This window comes from Ambystoma mexicanum, chromosome 14, assembly GCF_040938575.1.
Source record: "Ambystoma mexicanum isolate Mex_15411 chromosome 14, UKY_AmexF1_1, whole genome shotgun sequence".
NCBI lineage: Eukaryota > Metazoa > Chordata > Amphibia > Caudata > Ambystomatidae > Ambystoma > Ambystoma mexicanum.
The window spans coordinates 36,015,458-36,040,977 of NC_090940.1; the positions used below are offsets into that span (position 1 = coordinate 36,015,458).

Genomic DNA, 25,520 nt, shown 5'->3' on the forward strand with positions numbered 1-25,520 from the left:
TACCTCCACTTGCGCTAGCGGGACCATTCATGTAGAGGCGCTGCACCGTATGAAATAGTGCATTCCTTTAATATCCCCAGCCCCATGCCTCAGTGCGCACATTCTTGTTGCCAAATAAATATGATGAAATGAAGTGCAACTTCGGTAAATTTTTAAACTATGGGCATACTGGCCTGTTAATGGGTGCTACTCTTTGCTTTCCAATTTCTTACCGGAGCCTCATCCAGTGCCCGCACAGACCTCTATCACAGAGGGGTCTCGGCTTCCGTGCGACTGAGTGTGCCAACCATGGCCATCCCATATGTTCATTCCATGTTCGGCCTGGTCAGCCGTACTGCATTTCTCATTTCTCCACAAGTTGCATGCATTTTCGCACAGAGTATCACCAACAGCAATAGTGTGCCTCTCCACACATTGCATGACTTACCACACACACCTTGCATGTGGGATAACGGTAGTCCTCTCCAGCAAGCAGGTCTGTGCAATGGAAGCGAGGGCCGGCGGGCCCTTGCTTCCATCGCTTCATGATTTCATTGTAGCCTGACAGCATTCTCTTCTCTGCGGCAGCAATAAGCAAAAGCTCCCAGTAGGGGGCTTTTGCTTGATTACTGCCGCGAGAGCCGAGTTAACTGAAACACAGGAGGCCGGTTAATTTGAGAAAATGGATGCCACCTAGTCCGGACTTTGAGCATCATTTGCCGAAAAATGTACATCGGAACCTTTTGTAAAAATAATGTTAATATATATTTTTTATCATGGGCAATCTTTTTAAACAATAACATTTTTGAGCGAATTATCCCATTAACTTAATTCCTTACGAACATATCTCGTAACCTGCGGCACCCCACCTCTTCCCACCCGGCATATGTTTCCTTTTCCTGCCGCAGTGTGTAAACTGAGGGTTCCTAAACAAGGGTGTTAGTGGGAAGCGGAGGGAGGTTGGGGACACCTGTTGAAACAACGCATCCCAGGAATCCCCCACCAGAGCCGTTTTCCGGTTTAAGTACATATTCTTGGGCCTATCCGCCTTAGGCTGCCACAGTACTTCCTCCAGTGGCTTACCCACCACTGCCCTGTCCATCCGGCACCACATTTTTCGCAGTTACCCCAAAACCATTCCCGGACACATCTAATCTGTGCAACTAAGTAGTAAGGCCATAGGTTTGGTTATCCCCCTTGCATTTAGGAGCCATCATTAATTTCATGGACACCCTGGGTTTTGTATGGTTCCACAGAAACACCCCCACATGCTTTTGGAGACTCCAAAAGAAGCCCATGGGCACCGCCACTGGGAGAGCCATAAAGTAATACAGGATCCTGGGTAAGATCACCATTTTCAGCACGTTGATCTTCCCCAGTCACGATATGGAGAGAGGTCCCTATTCGGAAAACAGTTGTCTCACCTTCTCTAACAGGGGAGCGTAGTTGGCCTAACGAGTCCAGCGATCCCATAATTTGAATCCCCAGGTATTTTACACTCTTGTCGGCCACTTATATGGCACGGCACTCCAAAGTCCCTGAACCCTTAAGGAAGGGCCTGTCAGTTCCAACAGTTCCGACTTATGAGCATTGATCTCAAGCCCTGCCACTGCCCCAAAAAGCCAGAGTACCCTCGATATCGCTGGAAGTGTTGTGTCCGGCTCTGAGACCAAGAGGAGCAGGTCACCCGCAAAGGCCATAACCTTACGCTCCCCGCCCCCCCCCCCAAGAAGATCCCTCTAATGTCACGAATCGCCCCGATTCTCACTGTTAAGGCAGAATCCTACGCAGTACCCTCTGGGACCACTACACAGGATTAAGCTCACAGGTGTTAGCACAAATTCACCTTTGGTACAAGCCCGTGCCACACAGGAAAGTGGTAGCGAGGTCGAGTGGCCAGACTTATCTCAAGAGTTAGATGAGCAGTACAGGGAATTACACATGAGTACGTCAATTACAGTGATTCAAATAGACACTTACAAGGCTACTTTGTAAAAGAATATATATTTCTTTCTTTCTGGCAAGTATTTTCGAACAGGTCACTAGAAAAGCAGTTAAAATCAGAATAGTCAACAATGTAACTTCGAAACACACTTCTAATGATTGCAGACAAGTCTATGGTCCCAAGCAAGGAGACCGATAAATGGCACTCTACAATCCTATCTTTGGAAGGGTTAAAGTAAGATAAAGCAAAGTAAGGTAAAATCGAAAAGATCATTTCTAACGGATCGAGGCAGCACAATCTAATAAGGGCATTAACCAACAGGGTAGATCTACAAAAAGGCCTATGCCAAGGTCAAATGGTAAAAGTCAATTTGCCCAAGATAACACGGTTCTCTGTAACAACGAATAAGTCTTTGTGCAGGCGAAAACAAATTGGACTGTAGCGGGTAATGTTAGTCGAGGTAAAAGCAGCCCACCAGCCTTTCTGAAAATGGAAGGCGGGAGCGACTTCCTTCGGGTTAGCTCTGAGAAGCCAACAAGGGTGTACAGTACCTTAAGAATGGCAATGAAGGTTCCCACTGCGTCGGTTGTCCAGGTGGGTTTCCTGAAGGCTCCGGTGTCCACCACTCGGCTCACTTTCATGGGAGGAGGCAGACTGGAGGGTCCTGCGCCACACGGACGGTCGGTTGCAGCAGGGGTTAAGCGTCAACAAAAAGAAAGGCTCTGGTACCTTAAGTGCGGTCTGGGGTCTCTCCCACTGGCTATCCGGCAATGGCAAGACATTACCAAAGTTCGACCAGGGTGAAGAGGGTCCAGGCACTGAGTAAGCTGATTGGTCCCACCAGTTTAAGGGTTTGAAGATTCTGATGAAGAGCTTCTGTCGTTGGAGATCAGGAATTCGAACCTGCAGCAGGGCTCCACCGGTGTTGATGTCGTCTGCAGCTGTCCTCTCTGTCTCTCCTCGTCGAGTCCTACGATCCAATGGCGACTCTGTCTTCCAGTCCAAAGAGGTGGGTATTTAAGCTAAATTCCCCCATCAGACAGCCTGGCTGTCAATCATTCAGCAGGGGGTCACTGTCCGGGCCGGACAGTGCCCCAATCAATAACACCAAAGTGCGACTTAAAGAAAGAAAAGAGTAGTAGTACCACTGCCACCAGCCAATTCCTTTAACTATGGGTGCCAACTGTAAGTCAAAAAGGACTTTGGACACAGGAGGCACAAAGTGACTCCTTCAGCACTCTAGAGAAGATAGGGTGTGCTGAGTCCGGTAATTTGTAAAAAGCCTGTTAATGTTATTGGCAACGTTACCTTTGCTGGGGGACTGTAGTCAGCCCCAGCAATGGAGTTTTGGGGAAGTCAAAAAGACAACCCGGTGTCACTGCAAGGAGGGTGCGGTGTGACACACTGGAAAAGATGATGCCCCCAGAGTTGGTTAGCCTCTGGGTCCATGAGACACATAAAAAGAACAACACTTAACACAAAAATGTAGGTGAGAGTGGGAATAAAAAGGTTCACACTCTGAACATGAAGTAAACAACCCCTGAAATCCAGCAAAGCTGCTGAGGGACTCACTAGGTGAGGGAAATTAGCCACTATGGAGAATTCCTCCCTAACACTCACCAAAAGTGGCTCCTGTTTGGTGCCCCTGAAAACTTGTATGGCCTGTGAGAGATGTCCATTAATTGCCAGGTGCAGAAGAGGTGCCCGATAATGAGCTCTGACTAACATAAGGAAGTGAGATCCAAACCCCAAGGTCTCCATTTTACAGAAGATAAATGGCCATTCGACCCGGCCGAATGCCTTCTCTGCGCCTAACGCTAGCATCAACGCGGAGGACCTATTTATGTTGACCTTCTCCATTAAGTGGCACACCCACCTAATATTGTCAAAGGTCTGTCTCTGTTTAATGAAACCTGATTGGTCGAGGTTGATCAGCCTGAGGAGTAGTTTGTCCAAGCGTGTTGCTAAACTTTGGTATCCATTTTTGCACCTAAATTGATAAGCACAACAGGGCGATATGAGCCACACAAGGTAGCTTCTTTGCCGGGTTCGGGAGCAAAATAACCTAAGCCTTTTCCATGGATGCCTCCCAAAAGGTCATCTTTTTTAAAATAATGTTTTATTGAAAGGTCATCCAGTCCTGGGGATTTCCCCACCGGTAGGGCAGCTACCGCTGCTCTTACTTCTACCGGCGAGATATCTATTTCCAGTTCCTCCCTCGCCTGCGGTGTAATTTTTTTCGGAAGTGGACAATTAGCAAGATATTCTGCCTGGTCTCCTTCCTCAGGGGATTCAGTGGAGTACAAGTTGGTGTAATAAGCGGTGAATGCCGAGATTATGTGGGATAGGGCGGCGCTCTCTTCCCCTGTCCCCATCTTAATTATGAGCCTCATCCTTGAGGCCTCCTTCTTCCTGACCTGGCATGCCAGGAGACGGCCCGCCTTATTCGCCTTCACATAGTACCTCTGTCAGAGGTAGAGAAGTGAGTGCTGTGCAGCTCTGGTCTGAAGGACATCTAGTTGGCCCCTTAACAGACTATACCCTTTCCTCAGTGTGCTCCCTGCATTATCCGCCATTTTCCACATTAGCTGTTTAATTCTAGTTTCTAGCTCCTCCTGCATAAGGGCCAATTGCTTGTTCCTCTGGGTCTTCCTTGCTATCCCCTCATAGATGCTTTAAAGGCATCCCAACATTACCTGCTCCTGTACCTCCTCTATAATGTTAAACTTAAAAAACGCCTCGATCTTGACCTTTAGCTCCTCGCATATAATCTTGTCTTTCATTAAATGATTGGGGAATTTCCAACACCATAAGCCTGCCTCCCCATTTGTAGTACCACTGTAACAGGTGCGTGATCTGAGAGAGTTATCGCCCCCACTTCCAGCTCTATAACCTGCCCCAGAAGCGTCTTGGTAACAGGCATAATCGATTCTTGAGAAGGTTCTGTGGACATGGGAGTAATACGTATACCCTGTATTCCCCCTCGCAGTTCCCTCCAGGAATCTACCAGCACTAGCTGATACAATCGCTCTTTTAATCTATCCAATGGCTTGCCCTCACACTCCTGTCCACCTGCGGGTCCCATGCAAGATTGTAGTCCCCTACAAGTATTAGATAACCCTTGGCGAACCTCTTCAGCTTAGCCAATACTGCCCATATAAACTCGTTTTGGCCTGTGTTAGGTGCGTAAACTGAAGCTAGGGTGTATAGATCTCTTTCCCACCAGAATAACATAGCGAGATATCGTCCCCTCGCTGTCGCCCTCACTAGCTATCACACTAAAGCCTGTCATGTCCCAAGCCGCTATAAGTACCCCTCGCTTCTTCCCCTGAGCGTTAAACTGAAATATTTGTCTAGCCTTTAAGCCTTAATGTGTGCTTGTCCCTCTTCTGGATGTGCCTTTCCTGAAAGGCTACGATTTCTGGCTCCAGAAACTGCTCCACTTTCTTCCTCTTTACTGAGGAATTTAGCCCTCTGACGTTAAGGGACATTTTTTGGGAGTTGAGTCCATTCACCAAACCAGAGTGAATGCGTGTGGATCCCCCCATCCAGCAGACTAACCACTATGACCCCCCCCTCTGAGGCTTTCATACCTCCCTCCCTCCCTCCCTCCCCAAGCTCCCTGTAGTTTGGACCCAGGTGACATCTCCTAGACCCCTCAGGTTGCCAAGTCCTTGTCTAGGCTCTTGGGGGAATCCTCCTCTTCACCCCTTTACCTCGGGATTTAACTGGCCGCTCAGTGCCTGTTTTCTGGGACCCTGTGGTGCTGATCTTTGACCTTTCCCATGCCTTCCTCTTGGTGGTTTCCCTCGGTGGCCTCCTGTCCTGTCGGTCTGTTTCTCCCTCCTCCATCTTTAGTATCTGCATACCTTCTTCACATGTTGTGACCCTGTGTTGCCTCCCCTCCCATTCGAATGAAAGACTGAAGGGAAAGGTCCATCTGTGCCGCACCTCAGCCGGCGCCAGTGCTCACACCACGCAGCCCATCAGCCTTCGTTTCACTGGAGTAGACTGACCAGGTCCTGAAACATTTGTAGTTCCGAGACACTATAATGGATCGACTTGATTTTTCTGGCAGCCACCAATACCCTCTCCTTTTGGTCATATTGATGCAGGGCAACCACCACATCTCTGGGTCTTGCCCCCGGTTCTCCTCTTCTTGGGCCCACTCTGTGGATGCGGTCAAACTGTATCCCGGCCCAATCCTACACTTCCAGCAGGTCCACAAACACGTGTCTTGCCATCTTCCCCAGGTCCCTGTCACCCACTGTTTCCGCCACCCCTTTTATTCTAATGTTGGATTTTCTCGATATCTTCTCCAAATCCTTTCTTTGGAGTTCTAGATTTTGGATAACTGTTGCCCGGCCCTGCACCAGCTCAACTACCTTCTGGGTGTCGTCTGCCAGTTCTTGAATGGCGTTCTCCGCCGCATCCGTCCGCACCTCCAAGCTTTGCTCCCTGCAGTGAATGAGACAGTTCTGCCCTCATCAGGCTTAGCTGCAACTGGATAGTCTCGGAGATCTTGTCCCCAAAATCTTGAATCATTGCCGGTGGACCTCTTGAGTGACCACTTTCTCTCTCATTTTCCCCTCGTTTTCCTCAGTGTTTCGTCCTGGTGACGAGCCCTGCTCGTTCCCCGCGGTCATGTCCCCTTCTTTGCACCACAATTTTTGTAAATTCACTTCCTGGGTCTTTTTTGAAGATTTGGAGGCCATTTGCGGGTCTTTATTTTTGTGTGTGACATTGGTATGGTTTCTCCTGTGCAAGGGGGTCATACTCCCTCTTCTTCACAAACTGGCCTGCTGATTTGCTTCGCCCCCCCCTTGCCTCTTGACTCAGGGTCTCCCTGTGATGTTTCTTGTCTACCTGTGGCACTTGGCTCTGACTTCTGTTTGGGTACCTGGGGGGGTGGCGGGGGTCAGCTGGATTACCCCCCTGGTATCACACACCTCACACTCGTCTGGTGCTCCCTAGGGCCACAGCCCTCCTCTCTGACACTGGTTGTGGGGGTGCCCCTGCAGCCCCTCCTGCTCAGCAGCTCCACTCCCACTTCTGGTAGATCTTCAGTGCACCCTACCCCTCGTGTGGTGCCCCAGCTTTGCCTTCCACTAAGCTCCTGCTAGGGCTCTCCCAGGCCCCTGGCCTCAAGGGTCCTTCTTCCGCTTGGGTCTTATTAGCTGGGATGGACTCCTTCTAGGCTGCTCTCCTGGGCCTCCTCCTCACTCCCCTCCAGCTCCCTGCTCCATTCGCTTCAGTGTGCTGTGCCTAGCTGCCTGCTGTGCTGCTGCCCGCTGCCGCTCACCTTATTCCCTCTGCCCTGACTCCGAGTCGGGCTGCCACTTCCCGCTCCCGTTTCCCCTTAATTACTGGCCCGGGCCAACACTGCATCTAGGTGCACAACAGAGGGGAAAGGGGGAGCCCCTCGTTCCCAGGACTCTTCCCTGATTAGCTGGCCCTCCTGGGCCGTCCGGCGTTACCTGTCTCACCCTGCTGCCGGGGGGCTGAACCTTGTCGGCCTCTGCAATGACCTACCTGCCTGCCAGTGCTTCAGGCCTGCAGTCCACCACGCGGCTACAAGGCCCCGGGCCGTTCCTCCTCTGCACCGCAGCTTACCCGCTCCGTTCTTGCACCGATTTTGGTAGGTTCCCCACCAAGGGAAGGATGCTTATGGTAGCTGCTTTATTGCTGGTGTAGGGGGATGAGAGCACGTGCTGCCTTTCTGCTGCTCTCTTCACGGCGGCCATCTTAGAAGTCCCCCTCTGACATATTTTTGAAGTAGTTTAGAGACACTCTCGAGGTTTATCAATGGTACTTGGAAAGAAAATGCAAAACAAAAGAACAGCAGTATTAGGGAGGTGCACCAGTATGTTGTGGAAAAAGGAAGGGAATTGAAGATGGGTATTGTAGTTGAATGGTGTGATTCAAACACAACACTAGCTAGCCAGATCAATGGAAATAGCTTCTGAATCACCAATGAAAGGTGCCAATTCCACAACAACGAAATTAACCTGTTATCATCAGACTAGTGTACAGGCACGTGTACACGGCTAAAGTGCAAGTTTTCATTAACACAGTAGGACCACGATATATCCTAAGCCTACAGCTCCCTCTAGCGGTGACAACAGGTGAAGCTATGTGAAGTGGACAACTATATATCCTAAGGCAACAGCTCTCTCTAGAAGAGCATTCTGTGCATTCGGGCAGCCTCTACTGCGCATGACGGCATCAGACAAACATGCATCTGGCCTTTTATTATATAGGATTGCCAAAAGGATCAGGGATAGATTCAAACCAGCTAAAAAGGGAGGACATGGCGGGTTTGCCTGTGAGAAGAGGCTAAACACGTTCATCACATATCGACCACAATCCTCTGTGGCTCGGTTAAATATGATACATTCATAACATACTCAGGGGTTTTCCCCTTTGGTCTTTTCTTCTTTCCGCATGCTGAGGCCTGAACCCAACTCAAAGCACTCTTTATACACCTAAACACAATCACATGCTGTTGATGGGAGTAGTGAGAAAAGCGATGCATACCCCGAGGAGGTCCCACTTCTCGCGGATCAGATCCACCCGCTGCAGGACGTCACCAGGCAGCGGGGGGCCGCTCCGGCTCAGCACGGCAATCTTCCCCAGCAACTCCCGGATCTTGGGCTCACGGATGGTCATCTCCACGCTGTATCTCTGTGTGAGAGAGAGAAGGCAGTGTGTGAGTAGGAAGGCACGGTTCCTAGGAGAACGCTCCAAGTAGAGTAGAGTGGTGCATAGCAGAGGTCCAGATCCCATGCCTAAGTAGACTTGCCCATGCCTGCAGCAGAGCAGGCCTCCCAGTGCAAATGACATAAATTGCACAGAGGCAACAGCCCGACCACGCAATTTACAGGGAATTGCAAATTGAGCCCCAGTGTGCACAGAAACTGCACTTTGAAATGAAGTAAGACAGGCAATCCCAGGAGCTGTACAGTATTCGGGTACCCCGCGTGGCTGCGCACACACATGGCAACGAAGCATTGGTAAAGGAAGCAATGTTGGCTTTTGTGTAAGCATGGGACAGGCATTTGCCAGGCACTTCCATAATGGCACTGCTCGGCCATCAAATAGAATGGTGCGAGTACCTAAGCTTGAATGTCTGTGCCTGGTAAACACTGAGCTAAATCCTATAATCTGTATTTTCTTCCCCAGTGCTTTTTTTTAATCAGGACTTCAGTACAAGGAACAGATGCAAGCCCACACATAACACATATAGCTTATAAAGAAAGTGGCTGAAGGCACACGTGAAGTCATTGTTCCATTACACCAGGAGATCATATACAGTGGAAACTAAACAATGAATTCTCAGAAAACAGATTAAAAAGAACACTGCAACTCCCGACTAATCACAACATTTCATGTTAAAGTATGATGGAGCTAGCTCAAAGATCCTGGTGTTTTGGGCAGACAGTGGCATGTAGGGAGAGGAGAGGAGTATAGGGACTGGCATGGCCATTGGTGGTCATTGGGTGAGTAGATACCCAAAGCAGGCCCACATGCTGAGTGCCTGGCTTCATTTGCCATTTCCCACCTATCACTACTGCAACAGTTTTGGCTTATAGATGGCACGAAAGCCACATAATGGCTAAAACTAAAAATAAAGCCGGACCCTTCACATAGGCCTCTAACAGGACTGACCATGGGTCGCGTCAGATGTACAAGCCAAAAACCTCAGCTCAAGTCAAAAAGGGGTCACAAAACGTTTTTTTTAATCTGGCCTGGGTTGAGGCAGATTGTGAGCCCGGGATCTCTCTCGCAGCCCCAGCTCTGATCAATGGGCCGGCTCTTGCAGAGACCGAGATCCGGCATCAGATGTCTGGCCGGATCTCGGGACCCGGCCTGCCTCAGCCCTGACCAGGATTTACCGTGCCCGAGCTTCGCTGAAGGAAGCTGGGGGCTCGGTGATGTAATCTGCGCTGTGCTCCTGTCACCGGCCGTCTTTGGCACATCTGCAGTCTCTTTTCGCTCAGCCCATTTTCTTTCTTCTGGCCTGAAAGGGACACCACAGGAATCAATGGACCATGAATATCACTGGGAGGGGAGCATCACTGTTGAACGCAGGCTTTCTACATGCTTGGAACACTATTGTTTTCCAAATGTGCACTTTACACTTCCATAGAATAACAAAAAGTAATTTTCTAACATTATCAGCAGATTTCTCCGCTAATGCTACCCAATGGATCAAATCATTCCCCTCAAATAGAACAATGCAAGTCTTCTCCCCTAAAGCAGAATCACCTCCTAGCTTTGTCTCTTGTGGAGTAAGGATTGTGTGTCTCCCCAACTTTGCACCATATCTTTACGAAGCCGCTCTTTGACAGACTTGATGACCTGGGTGTCACCTACACTAATTACGCAGATGACACCCAGATCCTCATACCGATCACGGGCAACCATGACTCTGACTCCTCCACTCTCAATGCCATCTACCTCATCATTCAAACTTGGATGGCACATCATGGGCTGTGCCTGAACGACAACAAGGATGAGCTGCTCCTCATAGGATCCCAACTCAGACTTGCCAAACTTAATGATGACTTCATATCCTTCAACATTGATGGGAACACTATCATAGTCTCCAACGAGGTAAAAAGACTAGGCTTTTACTTAGACTCGCCACTGACCCTTACTGAACGAGTAAATGCTACAACCTATACCTGCAAACTCATAAACGGATGCAGACAATCCCTCTCACCCGACAGCTGCATCACTCTGGCCAGAGCCTTCGTCCTGTCCCGACTCGACTACTGCAATGCATTATATGCTGGCACAAAGTCACGCAACATCCATAAACTTCAGGTCCTACAAAATAATACCATCAGAGCTGCTCTTCACATCCCTAGACCAGCACAAATGTCCTCAACTAGACAAAAACTCCATTGGCTACCAATAAAAGACTGCGTCACGTTCGAAACCCACAATGTCTCCACCGGGTGGCCCCCGCCTACCTCTCAGACAAAATCACTATACCACACCACGCAAGACCTACAAGAACTCCCTACCTACATCTCCTCGCTACCCCCAGGTTCAAACTCCAAAGAGCGGGCGGCAGTAGCTTCCCACGATTGCCAGCAAACAATGGAACACGCTGCCGGCTCCACTATGAGCCCAAGAATCCTTTTGGCTATTCAGAAAACTCAAACTGCTCCTCTTCACTCCAGACCTGGTTAATTAACCCCCGTTCCCCCACCTGCTGACCTCACTGAACCCGACCATTCATCCTATCCTCGCAAACACTACTATGTTAATACTGTATATATAATTATTATTGCATCTGAACTGTTTTATACTATGCTCTGCTTATATGTAACCCTGCAACTAATGTAACTTTTCTATGCAAGAAAGCGCTCAGATGCCTTTGGGCTTAGGCGCACTATATAAGCATCAAAATAAATAAGTAAATGAACTGAAAAATGCTGCTTGCATTTACTAGTTTTCTTTGAAATGTGTTTTTTAATCAGACTTCCACACATACTTTGTAATTTGTGTGCCCCTTTGTGTTTTAACACAGGTTATATTTATAAAGATGTTATATGCTCGTCAAACTGGTTAGTCACAAATAAATGCTTCTGTTGTACTGAAAGTAGTTGTTAGGAAAATAAATTGTGGGTTCGTGAGTGCCAACTTTCGATTTTCACTACAGGGGCAGAAATACCCCCACCTTCACCATGAATATAAGCAAGCAAGCGACCAGCCAAACCACCCCCTGTCAAACACATTTTATAGCACTTGTTATTTTTTATAAGGAATTGCAAAAAGTGATACGATTAACTAGTTTTGAATATATAACATCTCAACAACGGTCTCTCAACCTGCTGAGCTACCCTGATAGCCTTCTACTGCACAGCATGTCTATGGACCCCTTAATGTACTTACAATCACTGCATTACCAACAGTATTTTGGGTGTACCACATTTTGGCTGCCTGGAAGTGATTTAAAGTGCAATTGATGTACAGTGTGGAGTTTGGGAAGAAGCTGCATGAAAGAAATTGCACCATTTTTTAAATATTATTTTGAACATTTCCTTTGAGGGGAGTCCAACTGCCAGCTCTGCCTCCTCGGAACTCTGCCCATACCTCCAAACTCCACCCCGACCCCTTGGGGGACCCCGCTTGAATTTGTTCCAATTTCCACCACTGGCCCAGGCACCTGATGTGGAAAAAAAAAGAACGATAAATACATACTTGAATAAAAATAAAGCGGAAGAAATGTACAGGTGGACAGTAATTGCTGAACAAGTTGGCCACACCCTAAAATGATACTGTCCATTCCCCCTTTGTTTTTTCCCCCTTTTTGCAGACTTCTCGAAATCCCTGATTCCACTGGCATACATGCCAACCCTCCCGATTTAGGCGGGAGACTCCCAATTTTTTAATGAAAAATCGGCCTATTTTTTACTGTCTCCCGCCTAAAATATTTATAACTCTAATGCAATCCTATGGGAAAAATACTTCCTCCAGATTGCAGTCGTGAAATCTCCCTCTCAGGGCCTGATGAATGTTGGCATGTCTGCACTGGCTTTGGCCATACTTGCTCCCCCGGGGATCTAACTGGGCGAGCGCCTCTGACATGGACTCAAAGTGTTGCCCGGCAAGAATCCGTGCCCCCCCCCCCCTCGTCCCCTCGTCTAGGCCACGCGAACTGGGATGAACCGGAAGTCCTCCCGGGTGCGTAGGCCCAACGCCGCTCAAGACCGGAAGTTATCGTATGGCGCCACGCCTGGCCATGAACACTAACGAGGGACAATGACATAAGGAACGGCCCATTGTTTTGGCGGCATCCGTGTGCTGAGAGGCCTAGAACCACGTTCTAGAAGGATCTTGAGTTTCCATTCCATCAGGTGAGCAGTGATATATAAAGGCAAGGGGGCAGGTCAAGTGGGTGCAGTCTATTCCTTTTATGTGCAGGCTGCTGTTTCCTCGAATTACAAGATGGAAAAAGGGGCCTCGAATTGCCATCACCCGAAACTGCTGCATGACTCTGGTTTCTGCGAGCCCACCCCAGGGTGGGCTTTTCCCACAGAGCTCATGCCGCTTGCATCAGCCCCCAGCCTCCTGGCCTGTCTGGAAGGCCCTGGCTGGCAGGCCAGATAGCGCGCCTGAGTGCGGCGCGCACCAGGCACTCATCAGCCGCTGCGTGGAGAACCTGCTTCTTTCTCATTATTAGATTAGCCGGCGCCTTCGGTAATTTTATTATATTGTATAAATATTAAACATTCCCCACTGCAGAAAGTACTGCACACGCTTATTGAAAAACACCCCTGAGACCGGAAAACAATGTTCTGGAAGGGGAAATTTTATTAGAACAGGGATGATAAAATGCCAGAGGGCGTACAGCCAATTACCTTCCGGATGGTGGGCTGTGGAGAGATATGCAGGCAGGGGGGATGTGCCTGGGCGAGAATCACGCTGGGGCTGTGGAGAGGTGCACTGGCCTAACAGGAGCTGCCTCTGCAGCGAGTGGCCCTCTGGGGCCCTTACGAGAGGGTCTTATGAGGAATCACTTGAATAAAGGTAGGAGGGGGGGTCTTCCTGTCCAGCCCGAACCCTCAGCGTTACCCCTCTTTTCTGTGAGCTTATCAGGCGTTTCGCTAAGGGCGGAACCCTGTGTCTTGAGGCCGGTCCTCGAGGGCTTCTCTTGGGGGAAATGACCCTTCACTGCGGATCCTGTTAAGCTGGTAAGTTATACAGTTAGTGTGCCTTCATTTCTCCTGGTACACCTGAAGTGAGGCTACCTGTGTAATCGGTAAACACTGATGTGAATTTCTGATATCTTTTCCTGAAAGTAGGCTTTTAAGAGCTGAAGCAGCTCAACCGTTTTTCCATTTTTGGGTGGCATTTTCTGGGACCCCCCGAGCAGAAGGCTTCCCAAGTGATGGGAGGTGGGAGTTAATCGCACCTGGTGGTCGTGGCTACTGTCCCACAGGGAACCCAGACCTGGCTCCTGGTTCCAGTCCCAGAGGATCGCCAGTCACCCGCTCCCGCAACATCCTGCATTGAAACAGAACCAAGAATTTGAAGGGGTCCTTTCACTGGAACTCACACTTGAGGCAGGCAGCCTTTCAAAGGAACCGTGGCATTTCTCTCTTTGCCGAGAGAGTCACAGCACCTCATCACACCTCACTGATGAGGCCCAACGAGGCCGAAACATGTGTCTCAGGTTGCTGATGGTACTCTTGTTCAGAGGAGAATTGTATTATGTTCGGTCCTAGCGGTGTAGTTGCATGGACGCGGACAGGAGTCAGGAAGGAGACCACTGAGTTGCAATGTGGGTTGTGGGTGTTTATTCACCCGAAGTACAGGCTAGGACAAGGACACAGGAAGTGCAGTGGATGTCATAAGGTAAGGCCAGGAGAACCGGCGCCCACCACCCAGGCTGCACTCAGCTCAGCTCTTCTCTAACTGCCACTGGTGGAACGCTCTCTCCAAAGATGCACAGTGACGTTCCATGAATGACACAAGCTTTACATCACTGCCATTCCATCCAGCGCACATTGCCTAGCATTTCAGTGCTGTGCTGTCCTTGTGAGTGAGGCCAGACAAATTTGTAAATGTATATTTCTCCTCTGTGAAGGGTCAGCGGCTAACACGTGGTGGTAGACCCTCCTGACTGGGTATCTTCCCACAGAACAGGCTACTAAAGGGGTGTTCATTCTCAGTAAAGGGGCTTTCACATTACTGGCAAATATTAGGGCGCTGATACATTGTTCCTTGCTGGGCATTACACCAACTGTTAACACATGCCCGCCGTCATTTCTGAGAAAGACTTCTTGGACTCCTCAGTGACGCTCCAACCAATGCGTTTCCGGGTTACAACAGAAGCAAACCGTAAGATAGCTCAGTGGGTAAATGTATCCTCTTAAGAAATGTGAGCGTGACTTGAAGGCCTCAGGAAGGCCTCAGAAAGACTGCAGAGAGTTCAAATTGAATGGCTAATATGCAGGGATCCCTCCTACCTAATTGAAAGACTGCAAAGAGTTGACAACCCATGGCCAATACCCAGGAAACCCCCCTATCCAACAGAAAGACTTCAGAGAGTTTAGAATGCATGGCCAATACCCGGGAGAACCGCCTACGCAACAGAAAGGCTGCAGAGAGTTCAGAATGCATGACCAATAATCAGGGGAACCGCCTAGGCAACATAAAGACTGCAGAGAGTTTAGAATGCATGGCCAATAACCGGGAGAACCGCCTATGCAACAGAAAGACTGCAGAGAGATCAGAACACATGGCAAATACCCGGGAGAACCGCCTATGCAACAGAAAGAGTGCAGAGAGTTTAGAATGCATGGCCAATACCCAGGAGAACCGTCTACGCAACAGAAAGACTTCAGAGAGTTCAGAATGCATGGCCAATACCCGGGAGAACTGTCTAAGCAACAGAACGACTTCAGAGAGTTCAGAATGCATGGCCAATACCCGGGAGAACCGCCTATGCAACAGAAAGACTGCAGAGAGTTCAGAATGCATGGCCAATACCCGGGAGAACCGCCTAGCCGACATAAAGACTGCAGAGAGTTCAGAATGCATGGCCAATACCCAGGGGAACCGCCTACGCAACAGAAAGACTGCATAGAGTTTAGAATGCATGGCCAATACTCAAGGGAACCGCCTATGCAACAGAAAGACTGTAGAGAATTTGGAATGCATGGCCAATATCCAGGGGAACCGCCTACGCAACAGAAAGACGACAGAGAGTTTAGAATGCATGGCCAATACCGGGGATAACCGCCTATGCAACAGAAAGACTGCAGAGAGTTTAGAATGCATGGCCAATACCGGGGAGAACCGCCCACGCAACAGAAAGACTGCAGAGAGTTCCGAACGCATGGCCAATACCCAGGGGAACCGCCTATGCAACAGAAAGACTGCGGAGAGTTTAGAATGCATGGCCAATACCGGGGAGAACCGCCTATGCACAGAAAGACTGCAGAGAGTTTAGAATGCATGGCCAATACCGGGGAGAACCGCCCACGCAACAGAAAGACTACAGAGAGTTTAGAATGCATGGCCAGTACCCAGGGGAATCGCCTACGAAACAAAAAGACTGCAGAGAGATCAGAACACATGGCCAATACCCGGGGAACCCAACTACGTAACAGAAAGACTGCAGAGAGTTCAAAACTAATGCCTAATATGCAGGGATCCCTCCTAACTAATTGAAAGACTACAAAGAGTTTTACAAGCCATGGCCAATACCCAGGAAACCCCCTACCCAACAGAAAGACTTCAGAGAGTTCAGAATGCATGACCAATACCCAGAAAACCCACCTACCCGACATAAAGACTGCAGAGAGTTTAGAATGCATGGCCAATACCCGGGAGAGCCGCCTACGCAACAGAAAGACTGCAGAGAGTTCCGAACGCATGGCCAATACCCAGGGAATCCAACTACGTAACTGAAAGGATGCAGAGAGTTCAGATCGCATTACCAATACCTCGGGAACCTGTCTATCCAACAGAAAGAGTGCAGAGAGTTCAGAACATCGCCAACTGACTGATTCCTCACAGAACACCACGGAGACCATATCCCGGATGTCTTAAAATCAGTGGTGGAAGTGGGCGGGAGCGGTCGGCAGCGGTGCTCCTATACTTTTTATTTTTAAGTTTCACTGTTCCTATACTTTTATTTTTTTTTAAATAAACTGTTCTGCAATGGTTTTGTTTTAAAATAAAATTGTAGGAATAAGTTGAATCTTGCACTTCTGTGCACTGCAATGAACATTCTCTAAAACAGCAGGTGCATGTGTTTGGGGGTTTGTATTGCGCGTGGGAGGGGGCGTGCAATGGGGTTTGTGGGGAGTGGGTGCAGGCCAGCAGGGAACATAGGCCCACTACTTGTTTTCGTACACTTCGACCAATGCTTAAAACCTCTACATCGGCCTCTACACGAGCACTGGGCGAAATATGCCGCACCTAAAGCTTTTCTTGGGTCTGGGCCCTAAGTTCCTACAGGTGACACTAAGTACCAGCCCTGCTGATGGCAATATACTTCTGGAAGAAACAAGTGAGTGGTACCCAGTCCTCAGCTCTGAAAGCTGGATTATAGAACTCACCTTCCCCAGACCTCAGACCACCAAAAACCAGTGGTCGAAGTGAGCGGGAGCGGTGCTCCTCTACTTTTTAAAATTACCTTTTACAGCTCCTATATTTTTATTTTAAAAAGAAACCGTTCCGGAATGGGTTTGTTTTAAAATAAAAGTGTAGGAAGAAGTTGAGGCTTGCACTTTCAGGGCACTGCACTGAACGTTCCCTTAAACAGCGGGTGCAAGTGTTTGGGGGGGGGGGGTGTAATGTGTGTGGGAGGGGACGTGTTGATGGGGTTTGTGGGGAGTGGGTGCAGGCCAGCAGGGAACATAGTTCCACTACTTCTTTTCGTACACTTCGACCACTGCCAAAAACACCTCGTTTTCAGAAAGGCCCTTAAAACATTCCCTGCATGTGGCGGGAAGCCATTAAAAGGGTGGAAAAGCCTGAGTTTATTTTTATTTTCAACAAAAAAGAATGCAGGTAATTTGGTTTCAGAAAGGGAGATCTGATAGCCGGATGCCACTTTCATATTGAGCCATGCCAAAACGCATAATGCCACCGTCTACTGGCATCTCCAGCAGCTGCCAACCTCTGCATGAGCAATGCCGTGGGGATGAAGCCTGTGCCACCACACCTCACCGTGCGGTGGGCGGCATCCAGCGCTTGCTCTGCAGGACCGTGGCTGATGCCACACGTTGAGTAGCCCTCGCGCCATGCTCATAGGCACCGCGGTCTATGTGTAGCCGTGGAGAGAGTAGAAAGGCTCCATGAGCCTGAGAGCGAGATAAATAAATGTGCCCTTGGGGGTCCGAGACGAAGGACCTCACACGGCAGCAAAGGGTGCATCGCATGTCGGCTGATATTACAAATGTCCATGACAAGTACTACATTGAGTGGCAGAAGCAGCGTGCCAGGGCACAGTGGTGGTCCGCTTGCCTAGGCTTCCAAACGAGATGCCAGAATGCCCCAAGGCATGCAGTTGGCAATACTTGCCCCAGGTGGGACAATGAAGGTGTCTGTTAGCAGCTCTCTCTCCAGGCTGCATCCAGACTTCTTGTATCATCACCCAAGTGCACAGAGCGCCCGGAAAAATGGAGGACATTACGCTGCTCGTCAGCCATGAGCCGCGTAAGCCCGTCAAGGGGGCATTGCTAATGCGCTCATTAGCAAACACGCAAATTAATGCCATCAATTCAAGAATAACATGAACATCACAAGCTCTATTCTGCATTGTGCTGTCAGACTACTGCTAGGCCTGGACTAATTAGCGGAAATGTGTGCACCTTTGTTGGTCTATTGCAGCACGAAAATCCTAGAATCCCTCCCTCTGCTGGATAGTTACAAGATCAGATCTATGACTCTCAGATCAGTGGCTGTTAGACATTTAGCACTCTCATATACACAGGTATTGCTCATCTAGCACTCTCATATACACAGGTATTGTTCATCTAGCACTCTCATATACACAGGTATTCCTCATCTAGCACTCTCAAATACATAGCTATTGGTTATCTAGGACCCTCATATACATGGGTATTGCTCACTAGCACTCTCATATACGCAGGTATTTTCATCTCGGACCCTCATATACACAGATATTGCTCATCTAGCAATCTCATATACACAGGTATTGCTCATCTATCACTCTCATATACACAGGTATCGCTCACCTAGGACCATCATATACACGGGTATTGCTCATCTAGCACTCTCATATACACAGGTATTGCTCATCTAGCACTCTCATATACACAGGTATTGTACATCTAGCACTCTCATATACACAGGTATTCCTCATCTAGCCCTCTCATATACATAGGTATTGGTTATCTAGCACTCTCATAAACACATGTATCGCTCATCTAGGACCCTCATATACACGGGTATTGCTCATCTAGCACTCTCATATACACAGGTATTGCTCATCTAGCCTCTCATATACACAGGTATTGCTCATCTAGGACCATCATATACACAGGTATTGCTCATCTAGCACTCTCATATACACAGGTATTGCTCATCTAGCACTCTCATATACACAGGTATTGTTCATCTAGCACTCTCATATACACAGGTATTCCTCATCTAGCACTCTCAAATACATAGCTATTGGTTATCTAGGACCCTCATATACATGGGTATTGCTCACTAGCACTCTCATATACACAGGTATTGCTCATCTAGCACTCTCATATACACAGGTATTGTTCATCTCGGACCCTCATATACACAGATATTGCTCATCTAGCAATCTCATATACACAGGTATCGCTCATCTAGCACTCTCATATACACAGGTATCGCTCACCTAGGACCATCATATACATGGGTATTGCTCATCTAGCACTCTCATATACACAGGTATTGCTCATCTAGCACTCTCATATACACAGGTATTGTTCATCTAGCACTCTCATATACACAGGTATTCCTCATCTAGCCCTCTCATATACATAGGTATTGGTTATCTAGCACTCTCATATACACATGTATCGCTCATCTAGGACCCTCATATACACGGGTATTGCTCATCTACCACTCTCATATACACAGGTATTGCTCATCTAGCACTCTCATATACACAGGTATTGCTCATCTAGCCTCTCATATACACAGGTATCGCTCATCTAGGACCATCATATACACGGGTATTGCTCATCTAGCACTCCCATATACACAGGTATTTCTCATCTAGCACTCTCATATACACAGGTATTGTTCATCTAGCACTCTCATATACACAGGTATTCCTCATCTAGCACTCTCATATACACAGGTATTGTTCATCTAGCACTCTCATATACACAGGTATTCCTCATCTAGCCCTCTCATATACATAGGTATTGGTTATCTACAACTCTCATAAACACATGTATCGTTCATCTAGGACCCTCATATACACGGGTATTGCTCATCTAGCACTCTCATATACACAGGTATTGCTCATCTAGCACTCTCATATACACAGGTATTGCTCATCTAGCCTCTCATATACACAGGTGTCGCTCATCTAGGACCATCATATACACGGGTATTGCTCATCTAGCACTCTCAAATACACAGGTATTGCTCATCTAGCACTCTCATATACACATGTATTGTTCATCTAGCACTCTCATATACACATGTATTCCTCATCTAGCACTCTCAAATACATAGCTATTGGTTATCTAGGACCCTCATATACATGGGTATTGCTCACTAGCACTCTCATATACACAGGTATTGCTCATCTAGCACTCTCATATACACAGGTATTGTTCATCTCGGACCCTCATATACACAGATATTGCTCATCTAGCAATCTCATATACACAGGTATTGCTCATCTAGCACTCTCATATACACAGGTATCGCTCACCTAGGACCATCATATACACGGGTAGTGCTCATCTAGCACTCTCATATACACAGGTATTGCTCATCTAGCACTCTCATATACACAGGTATTGTTCATCTAGCACTCTCATATACACAGGTATTCCTCATCTAGCCCTCTCATATACATAGGTATTGGTTATCTAGCACTCTCATATACACATGTATCGCTCATCTAGGACCCTCATATACACGGGTATTGCTCATCTAGCACTCTCATATACACAGGTATTGCTCATCTAGCACTCTCATATACACAGGTATTGCTCATCTAGCCTCTCATATACACAGGCATCGCTCATCTAGGACCATCATATACACGGGTATTGCTCATCTAGCACTCTCATATACACAGGTATTGCTCATCTAGCACTCTCATATACACAGGTATTGTTCATCTAGCACTCTCATATACACAGGTATTCCTCATCTAGCACTCTCATATACACAGGTATTGTTCATCTAGCACTCTCATATACACAGGTATTCCTCATCTAGCACTCTCATATACATAGGTATTGGTTATCTAGCACTCTCATATACACATGTATCGCTCATCTAGGACCCTCATATACATGGGTATTGCTCATCTAGCACTCTCATATACACAGGTATCGCTCATCTAGCACTCTCATATACACAGGTATTGCTCATCTAGGACCCTCATATACACGGGTATTGCTCATCTAGCACTCTCATATACACAGGTATTGCTCATCTAGCACTCTCATATACACAGGTATCGCTCATCTAGGACCCTCATATACACGGGTATTGCTCATCTAGCACTATCATATACACAGGTATTGTTCATCTCGGACCCTCATATACACAGATATTGCTCATCTAGCAATCTCATATACACAGGTATTGCTCACCTAGGACCATCATATACACGGGTAGTGCTCATCTAGCACTCTCATATACACAGGTATTGCTCATCTAGCACTCTCATATACACAGGTACTGTTCATCTAGCACTCTCATATACACAGGTATTCCTCATCTAGCCCTCTCATATACATAGGTATTGGTTATCTAGCACTCTCATATACACATGTATCGCTCATCTAGGACCCTCATATACACGGGTATTGCTCATCTAGCACTCTCGTATACACAGGTATTGCTCATCTAGCACTCTCATATACACAGGTATTGCTCATCTAGCCTCTCATATACACAGGTATCGCTCATCTAGGACCATCATATACACGGGTATTGCTCATCTAGCACTCTCATATACACAGGTATTGCTCATCTAGCACTCTCATATACACAGGTATTGTTCATCTAGAACTCTCATATACACAGGTATTCCTCATCTAGCACTCTCATATACACAGGTATTGTTCATCTAGCACTCATATACACAGGTATTCCTCATCTAGCACTCTCATATACATAGGTATTGGTTATCTAGCACTCTCATATACACATGTATCGCTCATCTAGGACCCTCATATACATGGGTATTGCTCATCTAGCACTCTCATATACACAGGTATCGCTCATCTAGCACTCTCATATACACAGGTATTGCTCATCTAGGACCCTCATATACACGGGTATTGCTCATCTAGCACTCTCATATACACAGGTATTGCTCATCTAGCACTCTCATATACACAGGTATCGCTCATCTAGGACCCTCATATACACGGGTATTGCTCATCTAGCACTCTCATATACACAGGTAGTGTTCATCTCGCACTCTCATATACACAAGTATTCCTCATCTGGCACTCTCATATACATAGGTATTGCTCATCTAGGACTCTCATATACATAGGTATTGGTTATCTAGGACTCTCTTATACACAGGTATTGTCCATCTAGGACTCTCATATAGACAGGTATTGCTCATCTCGGACCCTCATATACTCAGGCATTGTTCATCTAGGACTTTCATATACACAGGTATTGCTCATGTAGAACTCTCATATACACAGGTATTGGTCATTTCTCATCTAGGGCTCTCGTCTACATGGGTATTGCTCATCTAGGACTATCAAATACACAGGTATTCCTCATCTAGGACTCTCATATACACGGGTATTGCTCATCTAGGACTCTCATATAGACTGGTATTCCTCATCTAGCACTCTCATATACACAGGTATTGTTCATCTAGCACTCTCATATACACAGGCATTCCTCATCTAGCACTCTCATATACATAGGTATTGGTTATCTAGCACTCTCATATACACATGTATCGCTCATCTAGGACCCTCATATACACGGGTATTGCTCATCTAGCACTCTCATATACACAGGTATCGCTCATCTAGCACTCTCATATACACAGGTATCGCTCATCTAGGACCCTCATATACACGGGTATTGCTCATCTAGCACTCTCATATACACAGGTATTGCTCATCTAGCACTCTCATATACACAGGTATCGCTCATCTAGGACCCTCATATACACGGGTATTGCTCATCTAGCACTCTCATATACACAGATAGTGTTCATCTAGCACTCTCATATACACAAGTATTCCTCATCTGGCACTCTCATATACATAGGTATTGCTCATCTAGGACTCTCATATACATAGGTATTGGTTATCTAGGACTCTCATATATACAGGTATTGTTCATCTAGCACGCTCATATACACAGGTATTACTCATCTAGCACTCTCATATACACCGGTATTGCTCATATATCACTCTCATATACACAGGTATTGCTCATCTGGGACTCTCATATACACAGGTATTGCTCATCTAGGACTCTCATATACACAGGTGTTGCTCATCTAGGACTCTCATATAAACAGGTATTGTTCATCTAGCACTCTCATATGCACAGGTATTGCTCATCTAGGACTATCATATACACAGGTATTGCTCATCTAGGACTCTCATGTACACAGGTATTTTTCATCTAGCACTCTCATATACACAGGTATTGTTCATCTAGCACTCTCATGTACACAGGTATTGCTCATCTAGCACTCTCATATACACAGGTATTGTTCATCTAGTACTCTCATATACACTGGTATTGCTCATCTGGGACTCTCATATCTACGGGTAATGCTCATCTAGGACTCTCTTATACACAGGTATTGTCCATCTAGGACTCTCATATAGACAGGTATTGCTCATCTCGGACCCTCATATACTCAGGCATTGTTCATCTAGGACTTTCATATACACAGGTATTGCTCATCTAGGACTCTCATATACACAGGTATTGGTCATTTCTCATCTAGGGCTCTCGTCTACATGGGTATTGCTTATCTAGGACTATCAAATACACAGGTATTCCTCATCTAGGACTCTCATATACACGGGTATTGCTCATCTAGGACTCTCATATAGACTGGTATTGCTCACCTGGGACTCTCATATATACGGGTAATGCTCATCTAGGACTCTCTTATACACAGGTATTGTCCATCTAGGACTCTCATATAGACAGGTATTGCTCATCTCGGATCCTCATATACTCAGGTATTGCTCATCTAGGACTCTCATATACACAGGTATTGGTCATTTCTCATCTAGGGCTCTCGTCTACATGGGTATTGCTCATCTAGGACTATCAAATACACAGGTATTCCTCATCTAGGACTCATATACATGGGTATTCCTAATCTAGGACTCTCATGTACACAGGTATTGCTCGCCTAAGACTCTCCTATATATAGGTATTGTCTATATAGGACTTTCATATCCATGGGTATTGCTCATCTAGGACTTTTTTATACACAGGAATTGCTCATCTAGGCATCTTATATATACAGGTATTGCTTATCTAGGACTCTCATCTACACAGGTATAGTCCATCTAGGACTCTCATATACACAGGTATTGTCTATCTTGAACTCTCATATATACATGCATTGCTCATCTAGGACTCTCAACTACACAGGTATTGCTCATCTAGAACTCTCATATATATGGGTATTGCTCATCTAGGACTCTCATATACATGGGGATTGTCCTTCTAGGACTCTCATACACATGGGTATTTTCCATCTAGGACTCTCATATACACGGGTATTGTTCATCTAGGACTCTCATATACACAGGTATTGCTCATCTAGGACTCTCATATACACCCCATATACACAGATATTGGCCCCCTAGGACTCTCATATCCACAGGTATTGGCCACCTAGGACTCTCATATTTGCAGGTACTGTTCATCTAGGACTTTTATACACACAAGTACTGTCCATCCAGGACCTTTATATACATATGTATTGTCCAGCTAGGACTCACATATACACATGTATTGTCCATCTATGACTTTCATATACACAAGTATTGTCCATACGTATGTATTGTCCAGCTTGCACTCTCATAAAAGTCATGTGTTATCCATCTGGGACTCTCGTATATACAAGTATTGTACATTTAGGATACTGATATATACAGGTATTGTTCATCTAGGACTCTCATATACACTGGTATTGCTCATCTGGGACTCTCATATATACGGGTAATGCTCATCTAGGACTCTCTTATACACAGGTATTGTCCATCTAGGACTCTCATATAGACAGGTATTGCTCATCTCGGACCCTCATATACTCAGGCATTGTTCATCTAGGACTTTCATATACACAGGTATTGCTCATCTAGGACTCTCATATACACAGGTATTGGTCATTTCTCATCTAGGGCTCTCGTCTACATGGGTATTGCTTATCTAGGACTATCAAATACACAGGTATTCCTCATCTAGGACTCTCATATACACGGGTATTGCTCATCTAGGACTCTCATATAGACTGGTATTGCTCACCTGGGACTCTCATATATACGGGTAATGCTCATCTAGGACTCTCTTATACACAGGTATTGTCCATCTAGGACTCTCATATAGACAGGTATTGCTCATCTCGGATCCTCATATACTCAGGTATTGCTCATCTAGGACTCTCATATACACAGGTATTGGTCATTTCTCATCTAGGGCTCTCGTCTACATGGGTATTGCTCATCTAGGACTATCAAATACACAGGTATTCCTCATCTAGGACTCATATACATGGGTATTCCTAATCTAGGACTCTCATGTACACAGGTATTGCTCGCCTAAGACTCTCCTATATATAGGTATTGTCTATATAGGACTTTCATATCCATGGGTATTGCTCATCTAGGACTTTTTTATACACAGGAATTGCTCA

General features: G+C 46.8%; 1 protein-coding gene across 1 annotated transcript in view; it reads right to left on the bottom strand.

Moving 5' to 3' along the window:
- AKAP6 (A-kinase anchoring protein 6) overlaps positions 1–25,520 on the bottom strand; it is a 1,117,075-nt gene that overhangs the window by 71,448 nt on the left and 1,020,107 nt on the right. The window contains exon 10 of the mRNA XM_069638465.1: positions 8,462–8,608. Coding sequence (XP_069494566.1) covers positions 8,462–8,608 — 147 coding nt within the window. The remainder of the gene's footprint in view (positions 1–8,461; positions 8,609–25,520) is intronic.